The 22,778-nt window shown below is 45.8% G+C and overlaps 1 protein-coding gene and 1 long non-coding RNA gene across 4 annotated transcripts; one reads left to right on the forward strand and one right to left on the reverse strand.

Moving 5' to 3' along the window:
- Positions 1-299: 299 nt before the first annotated feature.
- LOC308622614 lies at positions 300-18,212 on the reverse strand. The gene is made up of 5 exons (XR_014016660.1): positions 18,177-18,212; positions 17,491-17,614; positions 2,525-3,610; positions 2,346-2,428; positions 300-1,030 (listed from the first exon to the last, which is right to left on the reverse strand). It is a non-coding gene; the product is annotated as an uncharacterized lncRNA (long non-coding RNA).
- GSTK1 (glutathione S-transferase kappa 1) lies at positions 17,791-22,568 on the forward strand. 3 transcript variants are annotated; one of them, XM_081244145.1, is made up of 8 exons: positions 17,791-18,006; positions 18,825-18,906; positions 19,106-19,234; positions 19,546-19,646; positions 19,816-19,851; positions 21,413-21,529; positions 21,880-21,973; positions 22,251-22,568. In XM_081244145.1, exons 1-8 carry the CDS (start codon positions 17,806-17,808, stop codon positions 22,298-22,300), a joined length of 810 nt encoding a protein of 269 aa, XP_081100271.1. In that variant the 5' UTR covers positions 17,791-17,805; the 3' UTR covers positions 22,301-22,568. The 3 variants fall into 3 exon arrangements, with proteins under 3 accessions (XP_081100271.1, XP_081100272.1, XP_081100273.1); XM_081244147.1 differs by lacking the exon at positions 17,791-18,006 and adding an exon at positions 18,151-18,300; XM_081244146.1 differs by lacking the exons at positions 21,880-21,973; positions 22,251-22,568 and adding an exon at positions 21,739-21,873.
- The last annotated feature ends 210 nt before the right edge of the window (positions 22,569-22,778 follow it).

Below are 22,778 nucleotides of genomic sequence, written 5' to 3' on the forward strand. Positions count from 1 at the left end.
GCCGTGAGGAGACTGCTGTGTTATGTGTCCAATTCATCAAACAGCACCTGGAACACTCTGTGGTCCAAACCCTAGGAGGAGATCCAGCTTACAGGTGGTGAGCTCTGTGTCTGTGATGTATTCCATTTTTAACTTCCAGCAGAAAGCAATTTCTGCTGAATAATGCAAATGAGTAGATGTAAAAGCCGTGTCCTTATGTAACTTACGACATTAACTTACGACATTAACTTACGACATAACTTACGACAGTTACTTACATTTAATGGCAAGTCCAATATGAGCATCATCTATCCCAGGAACATCATCTACATAAAATTGTTTGAAAGTTTCCTCTGTTAACAAAAATGAATTTCTTAATTGCTTCCTCGTATTGTGCCTGTCATGGGCATGCTGTCCAAAATATTTTCAATCATAGAAATTCTCAAACCCTTGGGGCTTCCCTGGTGGTGCAGTGGTTAAGAATCCACCTGCCAATGCAGGGGACACCGCAACTAGAGAAAGTCCACGCGCAGCAACAAAGACCCAACACAGCCAAAAATAAAAAAAAATTTTAATTAATTTTTAAAAAAACTCAAACCCAGAGTGAATAAATAGAGCTAATTATTACATCTAAGTACTACTAAATATGTACCTTCATCAGCTGTAACAGCAAACGTCAGAATGTTTAAAACTTTTCACACAATTTATCTTTTCGTTTCCTAGCCATATTTCCAGGACATTGAACAACAGCATTTCCAGTTACGCTTACATTTGCACGTGCTTCCATCTTTTCAGGACACACAGTTTCCGCTACATTCAAAAGATACTCTGTTACAACTTGCGGTCTGTGAAGACTTTGATGTCCCAGGCAGATTTTTCACTTAAATGCATAACTGCTTATTTTATGAACGACCAGAACCTTGTTGACATTTCAGTTCTCTTGGCAGTGCATTAGGCTTTGATCACATCTCTTCCACATCCCTGGTCTTTGTTCTTACAGTGGTTTAGTTCATAGGGCATCTAGGCTGTTTTCTTTAATTACATTTGTCAACTAAGGAAAAAAAAAAAGGTACAACTTAAAGAGTTATGTTTTATTCAAGGACATGACTGCGGACTATAGACTGGGAGGCAGCCTCTCACATAGCTCTAAGGAACTGTTCCAAAGTGGTAAGGGAAGAGCCAGGATATACAGTTTTTGTTGGGGAAAAACAAAAAACAAAAAACAAACAAAAAAAAAACATGTAGCTGAACATCAAACGATTACTGCTAATCACAAAAAAACAGACATGTCAGGTTAATGATTTTAGTGCTTTTCTACATATGGGAAGATGCAAAAGTCTGGGTCCATTGAAATTATTCCTTTGATAAGCATCTTAACTATCTAGGGCCAGATAGTTTTTTTCACCATCCTGAATTTCCTCTCAGGGCACACAGTGGGGTGTGTGGGCATAATTATGGTGGGCATAATTCATTGTTTACTGTAATGGCAGGCAAAACTCTTTGTTTACTAAAATGGCAAGCAGTATTTTTTTGTCCACATACCCTTTGCCAAATAAGCACATAGGAATGGTTTTCAGTTTATAAAGAACATTTGACCCTCTAGACTTATCTTCTTTTTCCTCCTTTTCATAGAGATATGAGAAATATCTTTGCTTTCCTAACACTATGTAGTAGAAGTGATTTTCACAAGCTCAAATCTCAGTTTTTAAAAATATTATAGGGCTTCCCTGGTGGCGCAGTAGTTGAGAGTCCGCCTGCCGATGCAGGGGACACGGGTTCGTGCCCCGGTCCAGGAAGATCCCACATGCTGCAGAACGGCTGGGCCCGTGAGCCATGGCCGCTGAGCCTGCACGTCCGGAGCCTGTGCTCCGCAACGGGAGAGGCCACAACAGTGAGAGGCCCACGTACCGCAAAAAATAAATAAATAAATAAATAAATAAATAAATAAAAATATTATAATTTTCAACCTCTGGATCTAGTATCCCTCTACCTGGTGGGAGAACTGTCCTCTTAGTTTCCTCCAGGGGGTCAGTCAGTCACTTCCACAAAGATGTTGGGTGGGCTTGGTTCCTGTTGCCCCAGAATTGACCCTAGAGCCCACACTATAAACCACCCAGGAAAGTACCCTTTACCTGTAGTCGTTCTCAACCATCCCCTGCTCCAAATTAGGCTTGCAATGGGGAGCTTTGGAGATGCCAATGCTTAGCTTTTCTCCAGAACAACAGCTCAGAATTTTTGAGGGTGGGAGACCTGGGTGTGGATTTTTTTTTAAAGCCCTTCAGGTAATTCAGGCAATTCTGGTAATGTAGACAGGGTTAAGAAGGACAGATTAAAAAAGCAGCCAAGAACTAAGGCTACGTACTTACCCTGAAAGTTTACAAAAATGCAGAAATGCCAGCCCTACTGTAACCAGCCAGGATCCCAACAGCAACCCTCCACCTCGGTCACACTTGAAAAAAGATGAGGGGAGGGAGAGAAGAGGAGGGTGACTTGAGTCATGGGCAGCATGCTGGACAGTGCCACAAAGCCCCCTCAAGGAACTCACCTGTGCTCCTCAGGAGATAGCCAGTACAGGGATGCCTGGCCCCCAGAGGCACCACGGCCAGATAGTGTAGGGGAAGCAGCACCCACAAGACAGTACATTTACCACAGCAGCCAGTAAAATAATGAGACATCTTCCGGCCCCCCTCTCCACACCAGCACCCTGGAGGAAGAGGAAGGAGAGACCGGTGTCTCAGAGCCTACCCCATTCCCATCCAACCCAAGCAGATGGATCTCAGCTCAAACTGTGCTTGGGACAAAGGGAGAAGGTTTAAACCAAATATGAACACTAAATTGGACTGAGTAGTAATAATCAAAAAAGACTAGGAAAGATACAACCTGCCCAAGATATCACTACAGGATTGAAACTGAGCAGGACCTTGTGGGGTCCCACCGGGTACAAAAACCTTTCCATGTCTCCTGTTTCTTGTTTGTAGGAAAAGGTTTTAGACTCCTAGACCTTTCCTTGAGTTCCAAAGCACAGATTCAAACAGTTACAACTAGGGAAGTGAGGGAATGCAGAAACAAAGGAAAAGCAAGCCCAACAAAATCTTTTCCATGATGGTTAGCTTAAACTAATGCCTTGACTTATGACCCCAAACTGTGGAGATAGTGTCCTGTGGCTTCAACCAGCTGCCCCAAGTGAACTTAAAATTGATGACACCAGGGGCTTCCCTGGTGGCGCAGTGGTTGAGAGTCCGCCTGCCGATGCAGGGGACACGAGTTCGTGCCCCAGTCCGGGAAGATCCCACATGCCACAGAGTGGCTGGGCCCGTGAGCCATGGCCACTGAGCCTGCGCATCCGGAGCCTGTGCTCCGCAACGGGAGAGACCACAACAGTGAGAGGCCCGCGTACCGAAAATAAAAAAAATTTGATGACACCAGGAGGGCTAATTAAGAAATGAAGCTGGACTTCCCTGGTGGTGCAGTGGTTGAGAGTCTGCCTGCCGATGCAGGGGACATGGGTTCGTGCCCCGGTCCGGGAAGATCCCACATGCCACGGAGCGGCTGGGCCCGTGAGCCATGGCCGCTGAGCCTGCGCGTCCGGAGCCTGGGCTCCGCGGCGGGAGAGGCCACAACAGTGAGAGGTCTGCAAAAAAAAAAAAAAAGAAAAAGAAATGAAGCTTCTGAACCACCACAAAAGCTCTGAGTAAATAATAAAATGCTTCAGCCAAGGCTTTTGCTCTCTCCTGGAAAGAAGTTAAGGGATCACAAGACCATGATTTACTAGTTTGCTTTGCAGGCGCTCATAGATCAATCACAATCACCAAGGACACCCTGAGTCACACGACAGTGCCAGGAAGTGTGCAACGGAGGTCTTATCAGGAAGGTGAGATCACAAAGACCCCCTCCCTTTACCTTTTTTTGCCTTTAAAAACCTCGCGCCCCAGCCAGCCAACCAGTTGGATTTGAGATGAATCTGGGTCTCCATCTTCTGAGTCAGCGCCTCCTCTACTAATAAACCTTTCTCTGCTCCAAACTCTGTTTCAGTTTGGCCTCACTGTGCATCGGGCACATGAACCTTGGGTTAGACAACAGGATGGGAATAGATTCAACAGCACAGAGCTGAGCACTATGATTAAAGGGGAAATCTTGTTCATGTTCATCCCCCTCACTGAGTTGACACCGCTCCCTAAACCAATTATTCTTTAGTGTTTTCTCAGTCACAGTAGGCTTGAACCCTAGGATTACAAGGTTTTCTTAGGGGTCCTCCTTCCTACCGTCCCTGAGGTGAGGTATATGTTGTCTGGGGATCAAACAGAGACTTGGAGCAGGGCAGGAGGTGGATGTTCCTCTGTCCTTGCACTGGCTTCAACAGAACCCAAGCTTGCAAAGCCTCCTTGGTATGACCGACCACCAGACCCCCTTGGAATCTCCTAACTCCATCAGCAAATTTCCAAACCCTTTTTGTGAACACAGGGAAGATACAGTGATTCTCCCAAGGATGGATGGGCTGTGGGAGACTCCGGAGCAAGGTTGCAGAGTCCCCTCTGCCACTGACACCTCCGCGCAGCCATGAGTGATGGGCCAAGACGTAGGGCCCCTCTCAGAGAGACGCTTACCCTCTCCAACTCTTCCCTCCCACTTCTTTCATTCCTCCCTAACTTGGAAAAGCATTTTCTAGTCTGCATGGTGGTGCTTGAGACAGAAGTGAAAGGAAAATGGTTCCCCAATCACATATTCTTCCAAATCTGTTCTATCCTACACCTGGACCAAAGTTTTTGAACTTAATGGCTAAGAATCTGAAACCTTTGGTGTTTGGTTCCACCATGAGAGTCTCCCCAAAATACAGGTGTCTCCATTCTAGCTCCCCAAATGAGAAAGGATCAAAAAATAAAAAATAAATCGGCCCCCGATCCCTATAAATGCAGTGCCTGCCCACACGCCCCCGATGCTTTCACCTATTAAAATCAGAGATAAACGTGAATGAACACCAACAGAAGATGCTACCAAATCAATGGAAATCAATAATTATGTGCAAGAAATTTGGGGAGATGTTATTTATTCCAAACTTGTATAACTTGGGACAGAATAAGAAAGATGAATTCACTGCTTTTTTTTTTTTTTTTTTTTTTGCCGTACACGGGCCTCTCACTGTTGTGGCCTCTCCTGTTGCAGAGACCAGGCTCCGGACGCGCAGGCTCAGCGGCCATGGCTCACGGGCCCAGCCGCTCCGCGGCATGTGGGATCTTCCCAGACCAGGGCGTGAACCCGCGTCCCCTGCATCGGCAGGCGGACTCTCAACCACTGCGCCACCAGGGATCTGGGCAAACCAGAACAGTTGGTCACCCTAGCATCACCCAATGACTGAGGCGATATTCAGATTTCAAGTATTACCTTCCAACTGCAGTCATGCTATTCTCTCCAGTGGCCTTCCTTTATGAGCAGATATGCACACACTTGAACTTTGCACATGCACATACATGCCACCTTCTTAAAATCCTCCAATGGGCTCCCGTTACCCACAGATCTTCAGATTGGCGTGCAAAGCCCTGCAAACTGCATCTCAGGCCTACTTTTTCTGACAGATCTTGATGCTTTATTTTATTCACTCTACGGAATATAAACACTTACAAGGGCTTAGTTCTCTTTTTAAAGTTTAATTACGGAAAATTTCCAACATACAGAAAAGAGAAGAAATATACGAGGATCCTCTATGTATTAAGCCTCAAGTACTATCAACATTTTGTCAGTACCATCTATCGAAAGTTTTGAGTAGGGTTATTCTATGATTCAAAAATTTCTAGTAGCTTTAGCCCAAAGGATTTTGTGGGTTCTAAAGTAGAAAACTGTAGCAACTTTGTGTCATTTCCCCTAAATGCCATGACCATTCTCAGTCTGTGATTTCATTGCCTTCAGATCGCCATACGTGTGTTCTCTGAATTTTAGCTCTTCCAATTCTACTTTGCCTGTTTCAACAATGGTTAAGTAGGCCCCGCTGTATTTAGCTTAAGTTCCTCTAAAAATGGTTCTGCTTGCTTTTCCTGACTCCTCTGTCTCTTTGGCCATTTGTGATGCCACACAGACCCTGCAACTATTCTGTTTTCTCTTCTCATAAAGCAGTTGAACAATTTCACATTACTCTTCAATATGTCTGTCTTCATTTGAAGGAGTTCTACATTAGTCATAAACTACCCGTTTCTGTTCTCACATAAAAATCAAGAAGAAAAGTCTTAAGATCTCTTTATCCCCCCCTGCCCCCACCAAACTATGTTTTAATTACTTTCCAAATCTCTTTTCCAGCTTTCTCAAAGAAAGCTTAGTGCTGTATGTCTGCCTTCTCAGACATTTTCACCTAGGGTGTGTAGGCAAATTGGTTCTCTGGAGAAGAAAGAAGGAAAGAAAAGAAACAAAAGAAAAGAAAGAAAGAAAGAAAGGAAGAAAGAAAGGGAGAAAGAGAGAGAGAGAAGGAAGGAAGGAAAGAAAGAAGGAAAGAAAGAAAGAAAAAGGAAGGAAGAAAGGGAGAGAGAAGAAAGAAAGAAGGAGGGGAGGGAGGGAGGAGGGAAGGGAGGAAAAGAAAAAGAAAGAAATCCCTAATGTGTAGAATTTTCTGATTTCCATTGGGTAAATTCTCCCACCATGATGGACTTTGAACTACCAAGGAGATGTCAGTGGATGGATCGCGGGGAAGAGATGCACACTATCTACGCCCTCTTGGCGGTAGGAGCCAATTACAGCCCCACACTCCCTCTTCCTCTCGGGCAAAAGAGCAGAAAGATTGTACATACTGATTCCAGAGCCACACAGTCCAGATTTTAACACAGTAGTACCTCTGTGACCTTGGGCAAGTTGCCTAACTCCTCTGAGCCTCAGTTTCTTAATCTTTAAAATAAGGGTAATAACATGTCTGTCTCATGGGGTTACTGTCGTAACGTGCAAAATTCTTAGAACAGTGCCTAACATACTGCAGCCACTGTACAGTAACGCATTTCCTGTTATTACTTGGGACTGAAAATCAAATGGTGTTGTATAAATTTACTGCCACTAGATGGCACCCTCCTCATTTCTGTAGCAAAAACCCTTTCCGCAGAGGTATTCGCAATTCGGTACGAAACAAGTCATTAATTCAATCACAGGAATAAACTGACAAAAATTTTCCTCTTTCGTCTCCCAGTTTAAGCTTCATATTTTCCTCTGAAAATCCATTAGGAACCCAGCTATTGACCCTTGAGTGTAGCCACCTCTAAAACTCTAGGCAGGATTTCCCTGGTGGTGCAGTGGTTAAGAATCGGCCTGCCAATGCAAGGGACATGGTTTCGAGCCCTGGACCGGGAAAATCCCACATGCCGTGGAGCAACTAATCCCGTGCGCCACAACTACTGAGCCCGCGCTCTAGAGCCCGCGAGCCACAACTACTGAAGCCCACCTGCCTAGAGCTCGTGCTCCGCAGCAAGAGAAGCCACCGCTGGGCTTGCCTGGTGGCGCAGTGGTTGAGAGTCCGCCTGCCAATGCAGGGGACACGGATTCGTGCCCCGGTCCGGGAAGATCCCACATACCGCAGAGCAGCTGGGTCCGTGAGCCATGGCCGCTGAGCCTGCGCTCCGCAACGGGAGAGGACACAACAGTGAGAGGCCCGCGTACCGCAAAAAAAAAAAAAAAAAAAAAAGAGATAAGCCACCGCAATGAGAAGCCTGTGCGCTGAAACGAAGAGTAGCCCCCGCTCGCCACAACTAGAGAAAGCCCGTGCGCAGCAACAAAGACCCAACGCAGCCAAAAATAATAATAAATAAATTTTTAAATAAATAAATTTATATTAAAGACAAAACTCTAGGCAGAAGCTATTAATATTTTCAATCTTATAAGAAATCAAACCAAAGTCGCAGTTGTCCCTGTTACAGAGGGGTCACCTCCCTGATATTTGCTCTCATCTCTCTCCCCTTGCTCAAAAGAAGACAAGATGGCTTCAAATATGACGTCCATTACCACATCACTCGTTTCCCTGCTCAGAAAGGAGACCTAAATCAACTGAACAATAGTTCAGTTCTATAAATATTTACTTAGCTACTGTATATGTGAGATACTAGGCCAAGCAGTAAGGATATAAAGGTAAATAAGAATCATATAGAAGCAAGGAACTTACTTATCAACAAATCTACAAGATTTTTCCAGAAATAAAATATTAATTTTTAAAGGAACTCAACAACTTATTTCTAAAACTTATATAGAAGAATAGAGGCATCTACTAGATAGTAAGGCATACTAACCTCAACCAGATATGAAGGCATGCTACGAAGTTATAGTGAGACTAATACACAGGAAAATGAGCATAAAAATGGACTCATTTATCCATGGGAATGCAGATATGATAACATGTGAACCACATATACGTGGGCAGAGGATGGATCATTCATTAAGTGGTACTATGAATGAGACTCACTGTTGGGAAGAAAATAAAGTTGGATCCCTTCCTCTTACCTTATACAAAGGTAAATCCAAATGGATAAAAGACCTAAATGTGAAAGGTAAAATGAATAGAAGAAAATATAGAATAATTTTGTGACTAAAGGGTGAGGAATGGCAAGATCCCAAAAGCTCAAAAAATGGCTGGAGTTCCATTCAATGAAAGGCACAGATGACAGTCAGGGAGAAAATATTCACAACATAGGAGACCACTAGCTAGACTGTATAAGGAAAACTGGGGTACACACACACACACACACACAGAGGCAGAGGAAACTCAAACGCACAACAGGAGAGGTCGGCGTCCTCACCTGTAACCAGAAATACCCAAGTTAAAACAACAATAATATACTACTTCACGTTCATCAGAATGGCCAAAAATTACCCAATGTTGGCAAGGATGTGAAGAAAAGAAAGCTTGGTGCTGCTGGAAGGGGTGTGAAATTGCACCGTCATTCTGGAGAGCAATCCGTCAGGACTTGGTGAAATAAAAGATTCACACATGCTTTGACTGAGAAACTCACTCCCGGGTACATTCCAAAAAAGAAACTGTAGCACAAGTTCATGGGGAACAGAGATAAGGATGGCCCTCACAGCATGATTTGTGGAGGTCGGAGCTGAAGGCACCCCGAGAGAGGAGACGGGTCAGCAAGGTACAGTGGGTGCCCGGTGCAGGATGGCATGGAGCTGTCACCCTCAGTAAGCTAGAGGGACAAACAGCACCGTGGAGAGGGTGCAGAGACGAGTGGAAGAAGCGAACAAGATCTGTAGCCCACAGAGGGGCAGCAGGAGGTATTTCGGGGGGCGATGGAACGGTTCCGTATCTTCACTGTCAAAATAAACTGGATGCCAAACAAGCAAAAAAAAGATCTGTAGCCCAGCACCACCTACGCATATGGAAAACACCTCCCACACAGAACAGCGGTAGAACAGCTGTGGGATGTCATCACCTACAGCGGCGCGTCTGGGAAAGGCACAGAACAGGGCTTCTGGAGCCAGACCACTTGGCTTCAAATCCTGCCTCTGCTGCTTTGCTTGCTCGGTCACCTTGGGCAAGTCTCTCAACCTCTGTGTTTAATCAGCTTCTTCATCTGAGGAATGAGAGATAATAATAGTAACTGACTACTCAGTGGGGCTCTTGTGAGGATGAGCAGAGTCAATAAAAACACTTCATGCCCATCAGCAAGCGCTGAGGTTGTTATTAGCCATAATAATATGAGGGGCGGAGGAGTGGAAGAGAAAATTAAATTAAAAAAAAAAGTGTGTGGACTTCCCTGGTGGCGCAGTGGTTAAGAATCCGCCTGCCAATGCAGGGGACACGGGTTCGAGCCCTGGTCCGGGAAGATCCCACATGCTGCAGAGCAACTAAGCCCGCAAGCCACAACTACTGAGCCCGCATGCCACAACTACTGAAGCCCGCGCGCCTAGAGCCCGTGCTCCGCAACAAGAGAAGCCACCGCAGTGAGAATCCCACGCACTGCAACAAAGAGTAGACCCCGCCTGCCGCAACTAAAGAAAGCCCGCGCGCAGCAACAACGCCCAACGCAGCCAAAAATAAATTAAAAAAAAAAAAGTGTGGAGACTTGTATGTATGGTCATAGTGAGCTATGAATTGAAGGGAATGATTAACTTAACTTGGTACCTGAGGTTAAAACACACACACACACACATACACAGGCACACACCAACACACACGTCTTCCTCCCTGCAGAAGCTTGCAATACAATGGGAGAAACTGAACATTTCAATATACTATGGCAAAGACGTGGTAAGAGAATGCACAGGGCGGTACAGGAACCCAGAAGAGAGGCATTTAGCATAACCTGCAGGTTCACAAAGGGATTCTGGAGGATAGGAGTCTTGATGGGCAGTACGGTTTAGGGCTTAAGATTTGGGACCTGAGTTAGGATCACAGTTGTGCCTCCTACCAGCCTGTATCATTTTTGGCAAGTAAAATTCCCAGAGTAAAGACACCTAGAAAACACCCATCCCTAAGAATATATTATTAGAACTCAAAGACCCCAGCAGAACCTCACCATAACCTTAACTGTGATCAACACTCTCTCAAGGTAGTTCACATCTCTTTAAGAATAATCCCTCAAAGTGCATATTGTCAAGCATGTGTACAGTAACCTAAAGGCCTAAACATGCATCTCCCCCCTGGTTTGTTTAGAGCACGGAGAAGGGGCAGGGCTGTGGCATCCTTTTGCAGTCCTCAGCAACGGAAGGGAACAGACAGTGGTGATCATATCAAATCTTGGAAGCAGCGCGAGTGATGACTGTGCTGGCCTTTGAAATCAGGAGGCGTAACCAGTCAGATGCAAAGGGTCTTTTGAGCAACTGGCCCGTGAGTGGCTGCAAGTCGGCCCACACACCATCATCAGCACGTGTACTGTTGGCTACCAGCTGCCGCATTAAAAAAAAAAAAAATCCACCAGACACACACATTGAGCCAGTAGCTAGAATGTTATTTTGTCCTAAGGATGTGTTTCTTGGTCCAAGAAAGGGACTCGATCACTGGAGAGTTTACAAATCCCATTTGCAAAACACTTGCTAGGTTTGTTCATTTTTCTCATGGAAGGAACACGAAGACAGAAATACTTGAGTGGCCTGAAATTTGCTTAGGGAATGACCTTGGAAGGAAAAGGACATCACAGACATTCTTTCAGGCACAATTCCCAGGGACAGAACTGAATAACATGTTCTCTAGTAGTTTCAAAACCAAAATCTGGTCAGGGAAAGAACACAAGGTGCATTCTTTGAAACGGAGAGCAGTCTCCAACCCAGGAAGTGGCCACCAAAGTTTAGGGTCAGGTTCACAGAGACCAGCTCCAAATTCCACAGGTTCAATTCTCACCTCCACCACTTACAGGCTTTATGACTTTATGCAAGTTTCTGAATCTCTCCATGCCTCAGTTTCCCCATCAATAAAACAGGGACCAGGGTGATAATAGTACCTACCTGAACAGCCATTTGGGTGGACAGTTTGTCAGTTTCTCAAAGAGTTAAACATAAACTGATTGTTAGACCCAATAATTTCACTGCCAGGTATCTATCCAAGAGAAATAAAAACTTTTTCACAAGAAAACTTGTATGCAAATAATCCTGGCAGCGTTGTTCATAATGGTAAACAGCTGCAAATAATCCAAATGCCCATGAACTGGTGAATGGATATACAGAATGTGGTCCATCCAATGCAGTGGGGTGCTTCAAACCCTGAGAAGACATCTAGTAATTATATGACCTCAGAGAGTTCCGCTGTGGACTTCCCTGGTGGCGCAGTGGTTAAGAATCCGCCTGCCAATGCAGGGGATACGGGAAGATCCCACATGCTGCGGAGGAACTAAGCCCGTGCGCCACAACTACTGAAGCCCACGCGCCAAGAGCCCGTGCTCCACAAGAGAAGCCACTGTAATGAGAAGCGCACGCACTGCAACAAAGAGTAGCCCCCGCTCGCCCCAACTAGAGAAAGCGCACTCCAGCAACAAAGACCCAACGCAGCCAAAAATAAATTAATTAAATAAATAAATTTTTTTTAAAAAAAGGAAAGAAAGTTCCACTGTGCCAATTTTCAGTCAAAACCCACTCCTACTCCCAGCCTCAGGAGAAACCACTGATCTGCTTTCTGTCTTCTCCCAAAGTTTCATATAAATGAAATCATATGATATGGAGTCCTTTGCATCTGTTTTCTTTCACTTAGCATATAGTTCGTCACAACTGGGGTTGGAGCATGCTACTGCCATCTAGTGGGTAGAGGCCAGGGCTGCAGGTAAACATCCTACAATGCACAGGACAGCTCCCACAGCAAGAATCACCCAGTCCAAAATGTCAGTAGTGCTGAGGTTGAGAAATCCTGCTCTAGTGGAATGGAAGTGTGAATCGATGAACCAATGAATCGTGTTTTACACTTGAATTTAAGGATTGTCCTCTCAAATTCTAAGAAAAATCTCTAAAAATATTTCAGCACCCCTTCCCTTTCCACGATTTGACATGTGTTGCTCTAATAATAATATTTTTAAAGAAGTCCCCAGGATGGGCAAAATGTCAGAATTATTATATCAGGAGCACTGTGATGCTCTGCACAGATCACCTTTCAGACATGGCCCCCATCTCGCGGGGTGTTGCCAGCTGACAGCCTGTAGGTGGGAAGTCACCTCAGCCAAGGTCAAGCCCTCTTCCCAGGGCAGCTTACATCCTATAACAGGTTTATTGGGGGAGGAGGGCGGCAGGTAACAGGCAAGCAAGTCACCCAACTCGGGGTAACTCTGAAGGGCCAGCTCAGCTTCAGAATTCCTTGGGGGTTGGCTGAGGCCTCTGTTAAGACAGCATCACAGCCCAGCATCTCTCTCCTCCCCTTCTGGTCCCTTCCTTTCCACAGGTGTCAATCATAAAATCAATCCCTAATAGAGCTCCTTCTCTCTAATCTCCAGGAATCAACCTCCCAATTGTGACAACTGGAAACAGTGGCTCTGGCTTCTAAAATTTATTTTGGAATATAAATATCTTTAATGTATAAAAGTCTAATCTAACAGTGACAGAAAGATTCATGCAAACTAACCTCTAGTGACAGAAAGCAGGTCACTGGTTGTTTGGGGATGCAGGGTGTGGTTATTGCCAAGGGACACAGGAAACGCGGGGGGGGGATGGGTATGTTCACATCTTGATTGTGGTGATGCTTTCACAGGTGTATGCATATGTCGAAACTTAGCAAAGTGTACACGTGAAATATGTGCTGTTTACCGTATGTCAGTTATACCTCAATAAAGCTGTTTTAGAAGGGGGAAGAAAAAGAAATTATCAAAGCCTGAGAGGGAGTCTTAGAAATTAAGAAAATTATGTATAATCCCTAATACAGCTATTTTCATTTTTTCCACTGTGTTTTGGTTTTGTCCCTATGTCCAATATGTGAGTATTTTACAAGGGTATAATGACAGCATATATTAGCTGTTCTCAGGCTGCGATGTTGTCACACTGGTATGTCCTGATGAGCTACAAGATGTTCCAACTAAATTTGTTATTAATCGTATTTAAAATGCCTGGTTTGGGGCTTCCCTGGTGTGCAGTGGTTGAGAGTCCGCCTGTCGATGCAGGGGACACATGTTCGAGCCCCGGTCCGGGAAGATCCCATATGCCGCAGAGCGGCTGGGCCCGTGAGCCATGGCCGCTGAGCCTGCGCGTCCGGAGCCTGTGCTCCGCAATGGGAGAGGCCACAACAGTGAGAGGCCCGCGTACCGCAAAAAAAAAAAAAAAAAAAAAAAACCTGGTTTGCCAAGGTTTACCTCTTTTAATATAGCACAGCATATTCCAACACTAGAACCATAATAATGTCAACTTGAGTCTCTTGTATTTTGGTTTCTTATGTGTGGAAGCTAGCACACACAACTTCATATCACCCTTGGCATATCCTTAGGAAAATGTCAGGCGCTGAGAACCAGTGATGTAAATACTCAGTTGTATCTTGGAAAATATTATATCTTAAAACTGTGTCACATGTGTTGGTACATGGCCTTCATAACTGACATTTTCCTTAAATCAAAGTAAAATATACAAAAGCTAATAAATCATGTAAGTAAATCTCCTTGAAGTCCCCTCCCCCCCTTTCTGCCAGTACAAATTCCTAAAGGCACCTTCCTTCCTTTTTTAATTTTTCTTCCTTCCTTCCTCTCTTTGTCCTTCTTTCGTGTCTTCCTTTAGTGGGTAGATAATATACTCACATGGGTCAAAAATCAAAAAGTAGTAAACAGGATATACAACAAAAAGTCTCCTTCCTGCCCTGCCCCCAGTCACCTAGCTTCCCTCCTCAAATGCAACTGGTTTTACCAGTTTTTTAGCTCTCCATCTATCGGTATCAATGAGCATATATGGGCATGTGTATATCCACACACTTAGAGAGTATTTAAACCCTGCAAAAAAAGATAGCAAATTATTTGCACTGTTTTACACCTTGTCTTTCACTTTTTAATATACAGGCTATCATCCAATATTAACACATAAAGAGCTTCCAAATTCTTTTTAAAGTTGTAAATATTATAAATATTGGTGTATTGAATTAGACCCACATGGATGAAGATTTAGGTAGTTTTCCAATATTTTGTTATGACAAACAACGCTGGAATAACCTCACAGCACATCATATTGCATGTAGGTAAACATGTTTATAGTATAAATTCTTAAAAAGGGAATTGCTAGGTCAAAGGGTGTGTGCATTTTTAAAACAGAGAGATATTGCCAAACTGCCCTGCTTAGAGGTTGTACTGATTTACACTCCCACCACTTACATAAGACAATGACTTTCCATGGATTCCTGCCAACTACCTGAGTCATAACCCTTTTTGATCTCTGCCAACTTGATAGATGAAAACATATCATAATGTAATTTTAGCTCACAGTTTTCGTAAGTGTATACAACCAGGTTGGTGTTTTAGAGCCATCTATTTGTCTATTTCTGTGAATGTTCTGTTCATATCATTTGCCTGCTTTTCCACTGGGCTTCTGTTCTTTTACTTTATTGATGTTTTAGCTCTTTCTACACTAGGATAACTACCTTTCTGACTGTGAAATGAACCCAGATATTTTTCCCAGTTATTTTTTGACTTGCTGGATTTTGCCAAACAGATTTTTTAAAAATTTTATGTAATTGAATATATAAATCTTTTCTTCTAAGGCTTCTGCATTTGGTACTAGTTAGCAAAGCTGTTTCTACTCCCAGAATTTTTTTAAAGGTTTTTTCCCCTAAGTTCCTCAGGTACTTTATTGGTTTCTTTCTCTAACATTAAATATTTGATCCATCTAGAGATGTTCCTTGTGTAAGGTGTGAGGTATGGGCCTGGTTACATTTTGTTTAAAATTACCAGTTGTCCCATACCATTTAATAATCTATCTTTTAATGATTTTAAAAAGCAACTTATTTAAAGCATTTCTGGTTTCAAATATGTAACTCCAAATTACATGATTAAAGCTCTAGCGATGTTCTGAATGCAGGCTATTTCACTAACTTGTGTGTGAAAGCTGGGATTTAGTTTCCGTACGCTACCCTTTCTCTCCCTCCTCCAAAGCTTGATAAGTACATCATGTTTAGTTCCTCTGTTACTAAGTACTATTAGTTACTTTAGCTACCTTAAATCATTGACTTACACCGCTATTTCTAGTTCCAACTAATCAGTACCAAGACACTCCTTTCAGCAAAGTGCAGATCATTCTGCGCAGAAGTGTACATATTTTTTGTTGTTGTTCCCACTCCATATTACCCACAACAGGGCCCAATCTAATTCATAACAGTGATAATAATAATGGTGCATGAGGCACTGTACAGACACTCAGATCAATGTTTACCATTCTATGACTCTTAAAATAAATATCCACGAGTTCACAGTGATATAAATAAATCATCAAATGAATGAATGAGTGAATGGGACAATTCTCCTTTCAGAAGAATTCTAATTAATAAACGTAGAAGAAATGAAGGAAATAGAAAATCTTGATTAGAACACCACAGTAATCATTGCTGCAGGCAAGTTCTACTGATAAATGATAAAATTGGTAGGTGAAAGTTTAAGGAGGAACAAGACTTATGCAAGCCTCAAAGTATCTCCCCCAAAATATGTCTTAATTACTGTGATGGTTATAACATATGTCCACAAATTCTCTGATGTTCTTCCCTCCAGAAGGTGGGTTTAATTTACCCAACCCCTAACCCCACCCCCAGAGTGGGCTGCACTTAGTGACTTCCTTCCAAAGAATAGAACACAGAAAGGAGGGAAATACTGATCAACAGTGACCAAGTGATCAAAGTTAACATCACTGATAATAAATCATGTTTATGTTGGAAACCCCCTGACTCGAGTGCAGGAGAAGAGTACTTCACCTCTGTGGTATACTCCCCCCAAATCCATAACCCCAGCCTTGGCACGAGAAAACACCAAAGCCAAATTGAGGGACACTCTACAAAATACTTGCCCAATACTTTTCAAAAGTGTCAAGATCAGAAAACACAAGAAAAAGCCAAAACACTTTCATAGATAAGAGGACTGGTGGCGCAGTGGTTAAGAATCCACCTGCCAGTGCAGGGACACGGGTTCAATCACTGGTCCGGGAAGATCCCACATGCCGAGGAGCAACTAAGCCCGTGTGCCACAGCTACTGAGCCTGCACTCTAGAGCCCGCGAGCCACAACTACTGAAGCCTGTGAGCCACAACTACTGAAGCCCGTGAGCCACAACTACTGAAGCCCACGCCCCTAAGAGCCCATGCTCCTCAACAAGAGAAGCCACTGCAATGAGAAGCCCACACACCGCAGGAAGAGGAGCCCCCGCTTGCTGCAACTAGACAAAGCCCGTGTGTAGCAACAAAGACCCAAAGCAGCCAAAAATAAATAAATAAATAAAAACTTGGGGGAAAAAAAAAGAGAGGAGACTAAAGAGACACGACATCTAAATGCTGTGGGGTACCCTGAACTGGTTCCTGGAGCAGAAAAAGTCATTAGTGGAAAGACGGGTGCAGTATGAAGCCTGTAATCTAGTTAATTTTTAAGTGTTAATTTCTCAGTTTTGGTGTTATACCATGGTTATGTAAAATGTTCACATTAGGGGAAGCTGGTTGAAGGATATGCAGAAACTCTTTGTACTACCTTTACAACTCTTCTGTAAGTCTAAAATTATTTCCAAATATAAAGGTATTTTCAAAATAAAATCTTATTACCGGGCTAAATTAGCTCTTGGATACTTTTAAATTAATATCAGTATTATTGGAGGAAAACAAAGTATAATTTTTTTCAGTTTCAGTGATCATCAAGCAATTAGTTTAATGTGAAAGCGAGTGAAGATAACCTCATTTCTCCTTCCATTTTCTTTGTTTTACTCTATGTAAAGGTTTCCACTGTGTCCTTGTACTCTAAAGGCCTAGGGTTGTTTTTCCAATGCGCACAAATGAGAAGTGGAAGGTTTATTATGTTTTAAAATTCATAAAATTAGCAATACTAAAAATAATTTTAATAAAATTAAATGGAACTTAGAAAGTTCTGTTTCTTTGCATTAAATGTAATCCCAGTATAAGACAACGTGACATACTTACCGGTAAAAGTAGGGCCGACCATTCCCATTATCCCTCCAATTATCGGTGCAGTAAGGTCTCCTTTCCTTCACTCACTCACAATATGTATTGATTAGCAAATATATTCCAGACATCGTCCTAAACTCTTGAGAAATTAAAAATAGAACAAACAAAAGTATCATTGGGGCACTTCTTACTCTGCCCGTCCCAGAAAGTTCTTGTAACTACCAACCAACACTAATATCTAACGTGAACAGGAACTCTTTCACTCCTCACAAGTCTATAGGTAGGGTTATCATTATGTATCCCGTATTTTTATGTCTATTTTTACGAGGGATGAGGATATTGTGGTTCAGAGAGGTCAACAGGCTTGCCAGAGGTGCACAGCTAAGCAAGAGGCAAGGGCATCTCAAACCACGCCCCTCTGCCCCACACTCCACCCCAGGGCAGGGCGGTGACCACGAGGTGGGCGGGTCACCACAGCGGCGAGCTCCCCGGGGGACGTCCCTCACCCTCGCCCTCCGCGGCCGCCCTCAGGTAGCCCCCCACACTCCGACCAACCACCTGACTCTGTCCCGGGGGCGGGTTTCCCCTGCGAGGCTGCGCGGCCGGGGCGGGGCGGGGCGGTCCCCTTGGGGAGGCCGGGCGGCGGGGCGGGGCCGCCGGGCGGCGGGGCGGGGCCGCCGGGCGCAGGAGGAAGGAAGTACCCGCCGGCGCGCTTCCGGGGCCGCGCTGGCTTCGACTGCGCCCAGGCGCACCATGGGGTCGCTGCCGCGGACTCTCGAGCTCTTCTACGATGTGCTGTCCCCCTATTCCTGGCTGGCCTTCGAGGTGACGCCGGGGGAGCCGCTTCAGCCGGGGCTTGGAGGACGAGGGCAGAGGGAAGGGCGAGCGAAGGGCGTAGGGACCGCAGTCTCGTGAAATTCCTGGCGCTGCCCGACGCGTTTTAGGACAAGCAGTTAGAGAGCCAGGCTGAAGGTCACTTTGTTGGTAAACCGGATACGATCACTGGCTCCAGGTCGAACCCTTATAGCCTAAGGCAGGGTCTTCCCCCAGTGGTTAAGAAGATGATCAACTTTAGAGAATAAGGATATAAGCCCTCTTCGTAGCCCTCCGATTTCCGTTTGGTGGTGGGGTGGGGGGGAGTGAAGAACAGATTAAAAACTGCCCACAGGAGCAAAGGTCGTGGGGTCGATTTCTAGCAGTGGAGAGAGTTTTGCCCTTTCAAACCAAACAATTTAGGACGTCCTCATAACCCCTTGTCTGCGCCTATAGCTTCTGGCTGATGACTGCCGTGAAGCACCCTTCCCTCCCTCAGCCGTTTTCACTCTCTTATCTTCGCCCCCGCCCTGCAGGTCCTGTGCCGGTATAAGAACATCTGGAACGTCAGCCTGCAGCTGCGCCCGACCTTAATTGCAGGGATCATGAAAGACAGCGGTATGAAGGCAGCAGCGTTTTCGGCAGGGATTTGAGGGAAGACTGATTGCAAAGGCCCAGGGGAGTGGCCCTCCACTGGGTCTTCATATTGGTGGCAGCAGCTAGTAACATGCCCTCTGCCTGAAACCCCGGTAGGGGTCCCCCAGTCCTGGGACCCTTAGGTCGTCCCTCACCAGTGAGCCCAGCTTTCCACTTGCAGGAAACCAGCCGCCAGCTTTGCTTCCCCGCAAAGGCTTATACCTGAAAAATGACGTTAGGCTCCTGGGACAGCATCTCCAGGTTCCCATCCACTTACCCAAGGATTTCTTCTATGTGATCTTTGAAAAAGGTGAAGAGAGCGGGATATAGATGGGGCCTCAAGTAGAGAGGAGTGGATTTGGAGATTGCAGGGCCAGAAAGGAGGGGTTCGGGTGATTCCATTAAGTGAAACAAGCCTTGGGAAAACTCAGGATCAGAGTTCAGGGAGCAGAAGGTTTGAGGATGTCAGGGGAGGGAGAGCGGGACAAACGGGTTATCAGAAACTTGGGTGGGAGCCTGAGGGCGTTGGAGCACTGGGGGGTGTCAGAAGCAGGAAAGAGCTGGTCTTCCATGGGGAAACAAGCTAGAGGAGCCCTACCTCTGAGTGCCTCCGCCCCACAGGAAGTTTGACAGCCATGCGCTTCCTCACCGTCGTGAAACTGGAGCACCCGGAGTTGCTGGAGAAAGTGTCCAGGGAACTGTGGATGCGCATCTGGTCTCGGGTGAGGGCGGGGCTCTGGGAACCCACCTGCAGGGAGACCCTGGATGATTTGATGACCCTGCCCTAGGTTCAGTCCAGGTCCTGCCTTCCCCATCGTTCACTGACCTAGTGTCCTCCATCACGCCCCTCACCTCGCCACCCCCTCATACTGAGTGTCCTCTTTTTTCCAGGACGAAGACATCACAGAGCCCCAGAGCATCCTGGCCGTGAGTGTCCCCACTCCTCCCGTGGGGAGTCTGAGGACAGTTGACATCCAGGGGCAAAGAGGACATCGTTTTCTTACTGGGTGGAAGAGGTCATAGTTGGGGAGAAAGGACCTTTGATAGGCCAAATTACTAAAGGGTTGGAACTAAGAGGGCTCGCGAAAGACTATCCCATGGTTGAAAGAGGAAGTGCAACATTCTACATGGGCAGCACGTATTTGATGCAAGAAGTCAGTGGGAGAGAGGTGTTAAATGTTGGCACCTGCAGATGTGAAGTACTGGCAAGCCTTGGCCCCAAAGGCTCCAACACAGACCTCACCATCACATCCAGGAGCCTTTAGAAACAGGCTTTAAAAAGACAAAGAGAGATAACTGACTCAAGCCAAAATTACGCAGAAGCCTGAGTGAGAAAAATGAAAATAGCTCAAAACGTTAAAATGTGTGCCAGCCATAGATAGGGCTATAAAAAGTAAGTGTTTCTGCAGGATTAAATCGGAAAATTCAACACCATATTTTTTTTTCCTTAAGTTTACAAAAGACAGTTGAGGCATATTCAAATGTAATAGATAAAACGACAAGTCACAAAACAGTTAAACATACAAAGCATGCTCGATATATCCTTCATCTTTTTATTCTTGCAAAGTCTATGCATAGGCTTGCTTTTTCACTTAATATTTAACAGTCATTTTCCATGCCACTTAACACTCTTGGAGAGTATAATTGTTAGTTTCCACATAGCATTCCATTCAGTGGATTTGTTTACTTAACCACTGCCCTATTATTGAACCCTTGGTCAGAACACAATTTCCTCATGTGGTCAAAGACAACGTCATGGATGACTTTGCATTTCCCAGTCCAGGTCGTGGAGGTCAGATCACAGTGGCTGTCAACCCTGGCTGTATATTAAAATCACCTGGGCACCACCGCCCAGAAATTCCGATGTAATTGTTCTCAGGGATGACATGCAAACTGGGATTTTCAAAAGCTCCCCCAGGAGATTCTCATATGTGTAGCCAAAGTGAAGAGCCACCGATCCCAGCAAACCCCAAACTGAAGCCTTCAACGTTCTCTTGAAGCCAGATACTCATAGCTGTAGCCGTGTGCCTTGTCCAGAGTCCGCAGGAAATTCTATAGGAATTAGAGCCCAGCCCTTGATTCAGGAGTTCTAAGAAGTAGGAAGGCATGAGCCCCAGACTTACTGTCAGGGGACTCAGATTCTAGCATTGGCTCTGCTACTAACAAGCTCTTCAACACTGACCAAGCCATGTACCGTTTCTGGACTTCAGGCTCCTCATCGGTTGACAAAGTGGTTGGGAAGCTGGTCTCTAAGATGCCCTCTGGCATTAAATTTCTGCAACTATGCCTCTGCCACCCACTCTTTCCACCCATCTCGTGATTTTGAAGGGAAAAACAGCCCCTGTTGGCAAGGATAGACCTCCACTCATGGGTGGGTAAAGGCATTGCCAGGATAACATGGGGACAGAAAATTTAAAAAAGTTTTTTCCTAAGATTCCCCTCCCCCACTAACGCAGACACAGTTGTGTTCCCTACCCCATCCCTTCAGGCTGCAGAGAAGGCTGGCATGTCCACGGGACAAGCCCGGGAACTTCTGGAAAGGGTCTCAACACCACAGGTGAAGAACCAGCTCAAGGAGACCACTGAGGCAGCCTGCAAGTACGGGGTGAGCAACTCTATGTCCCCAGCCCCAATGCTGAGACAGGGCGAGGCTCTCGGCTAGGTCCCCATGCTCCTGTCCAAAAGCTGCTCACCAACCGTGAGCCCTCCTGGCTCTCCCAGACCACCCGCACCCTCTCCCTTCCTTTCCCTGGACCCCAGGAAAGGAAGGGAGGGAGCTAGATGGTGAGAGAGGAGACACAGAACTCTCCCCAGAGACCCGGAGCCTCTTATCGGGCGCCTCTGGCTGCTTTGTGTCTGTGACCTCAGACCAGTATTGATGGGCAGCCTGCAACGGCAGCCCAGTAACCACCTGCCCCGTCACCCCCCTTCCTGCGCGCTGACTGCTTGCTCCAGGCCTTTGGGCTGCCTGTCACTGTGGCCCACGTGGATGGTGAAACCTACATGCTGTTTGGCTCTGACCGGATGGAGTTGCTGGCACATCTCCTGGGTAAGTTACAGGTTCACGCTGAGCTGCCCTTGACCCCACCCCTGCGCGATAGCAGTTGCCCAGAAGGGTGGATTCAGAGCAGAACCAAGAACGTTCTAGGCCCTTCCAGGAAGGGAGCCTCAGACAGACACAGGTGTGCCTGAGGTAGAATGGGGAGGGGGCACCCTCCTCTCACAGGAGAGAAGGAAGCCTCCGTACCTTGAAGCCAGGCGGAGCTCGTCCTAGAGAAGCCCCGGGGCTTGTGCGGCCAACCTCTGGCATGATTTTCTCCATCCAGGAGAGAAGTGGATGGGCCCTGTGCCTCCAGCTGTAACTGCCAGACTTTAAGGAGGCCCAGAAGCAGCAGGATTATTGGTATAAAAAAGCAGACTATCTCCCTACCCCTCCTCTACCGTGGGGCCCTGGGACTCTGGTTTCCTGTCTGATAGAGGTTCCTCCCTGGCCCTGGGGGATGCCGGCGAGGGGCTCTGCAGTTCACCGTCTACCATCAGTCTCACGGCTGCTGTTACTTCTGTGCCTCACGAGTGCCTTTCGAGAGCCCCAGACTCTGCTTCCCACAAAATAAACCTAACGCTATTAGGCGTCATATTTCTGAGTCTGTGTCTTCCCTGGTGTGTGTTTGTGTGCTCTTGTTCCTGCGTTCACATCCGGGCCATTCTAGGCGTTTGAGAAGAGCAGCTCACTGTGCTCCCAGCCCCCTGCCCACCTTGGGGCAGCTTATGTGGAGAGAGCGGGAAACAGTCCCTCTTTCTCTTCTACAGAAGCTTCCTGAGTCTGTCAGAGACAGAAAACTAAGCCGGATGGG

The sequence above is a fragment of the Mesoplodon bidens genome (assembly GCF_964165515.1).
Source record: "Mesoplodon bidens genome assembly, chromosome: 9".
NCBI classification, from domain to species: domain Eukaryota; kingdom Metazoa; phylum Chordata; class Mammalia; order Artiodactyla; family Ziphiidae; genus Mesoplodon; species Mesoplodon bidens.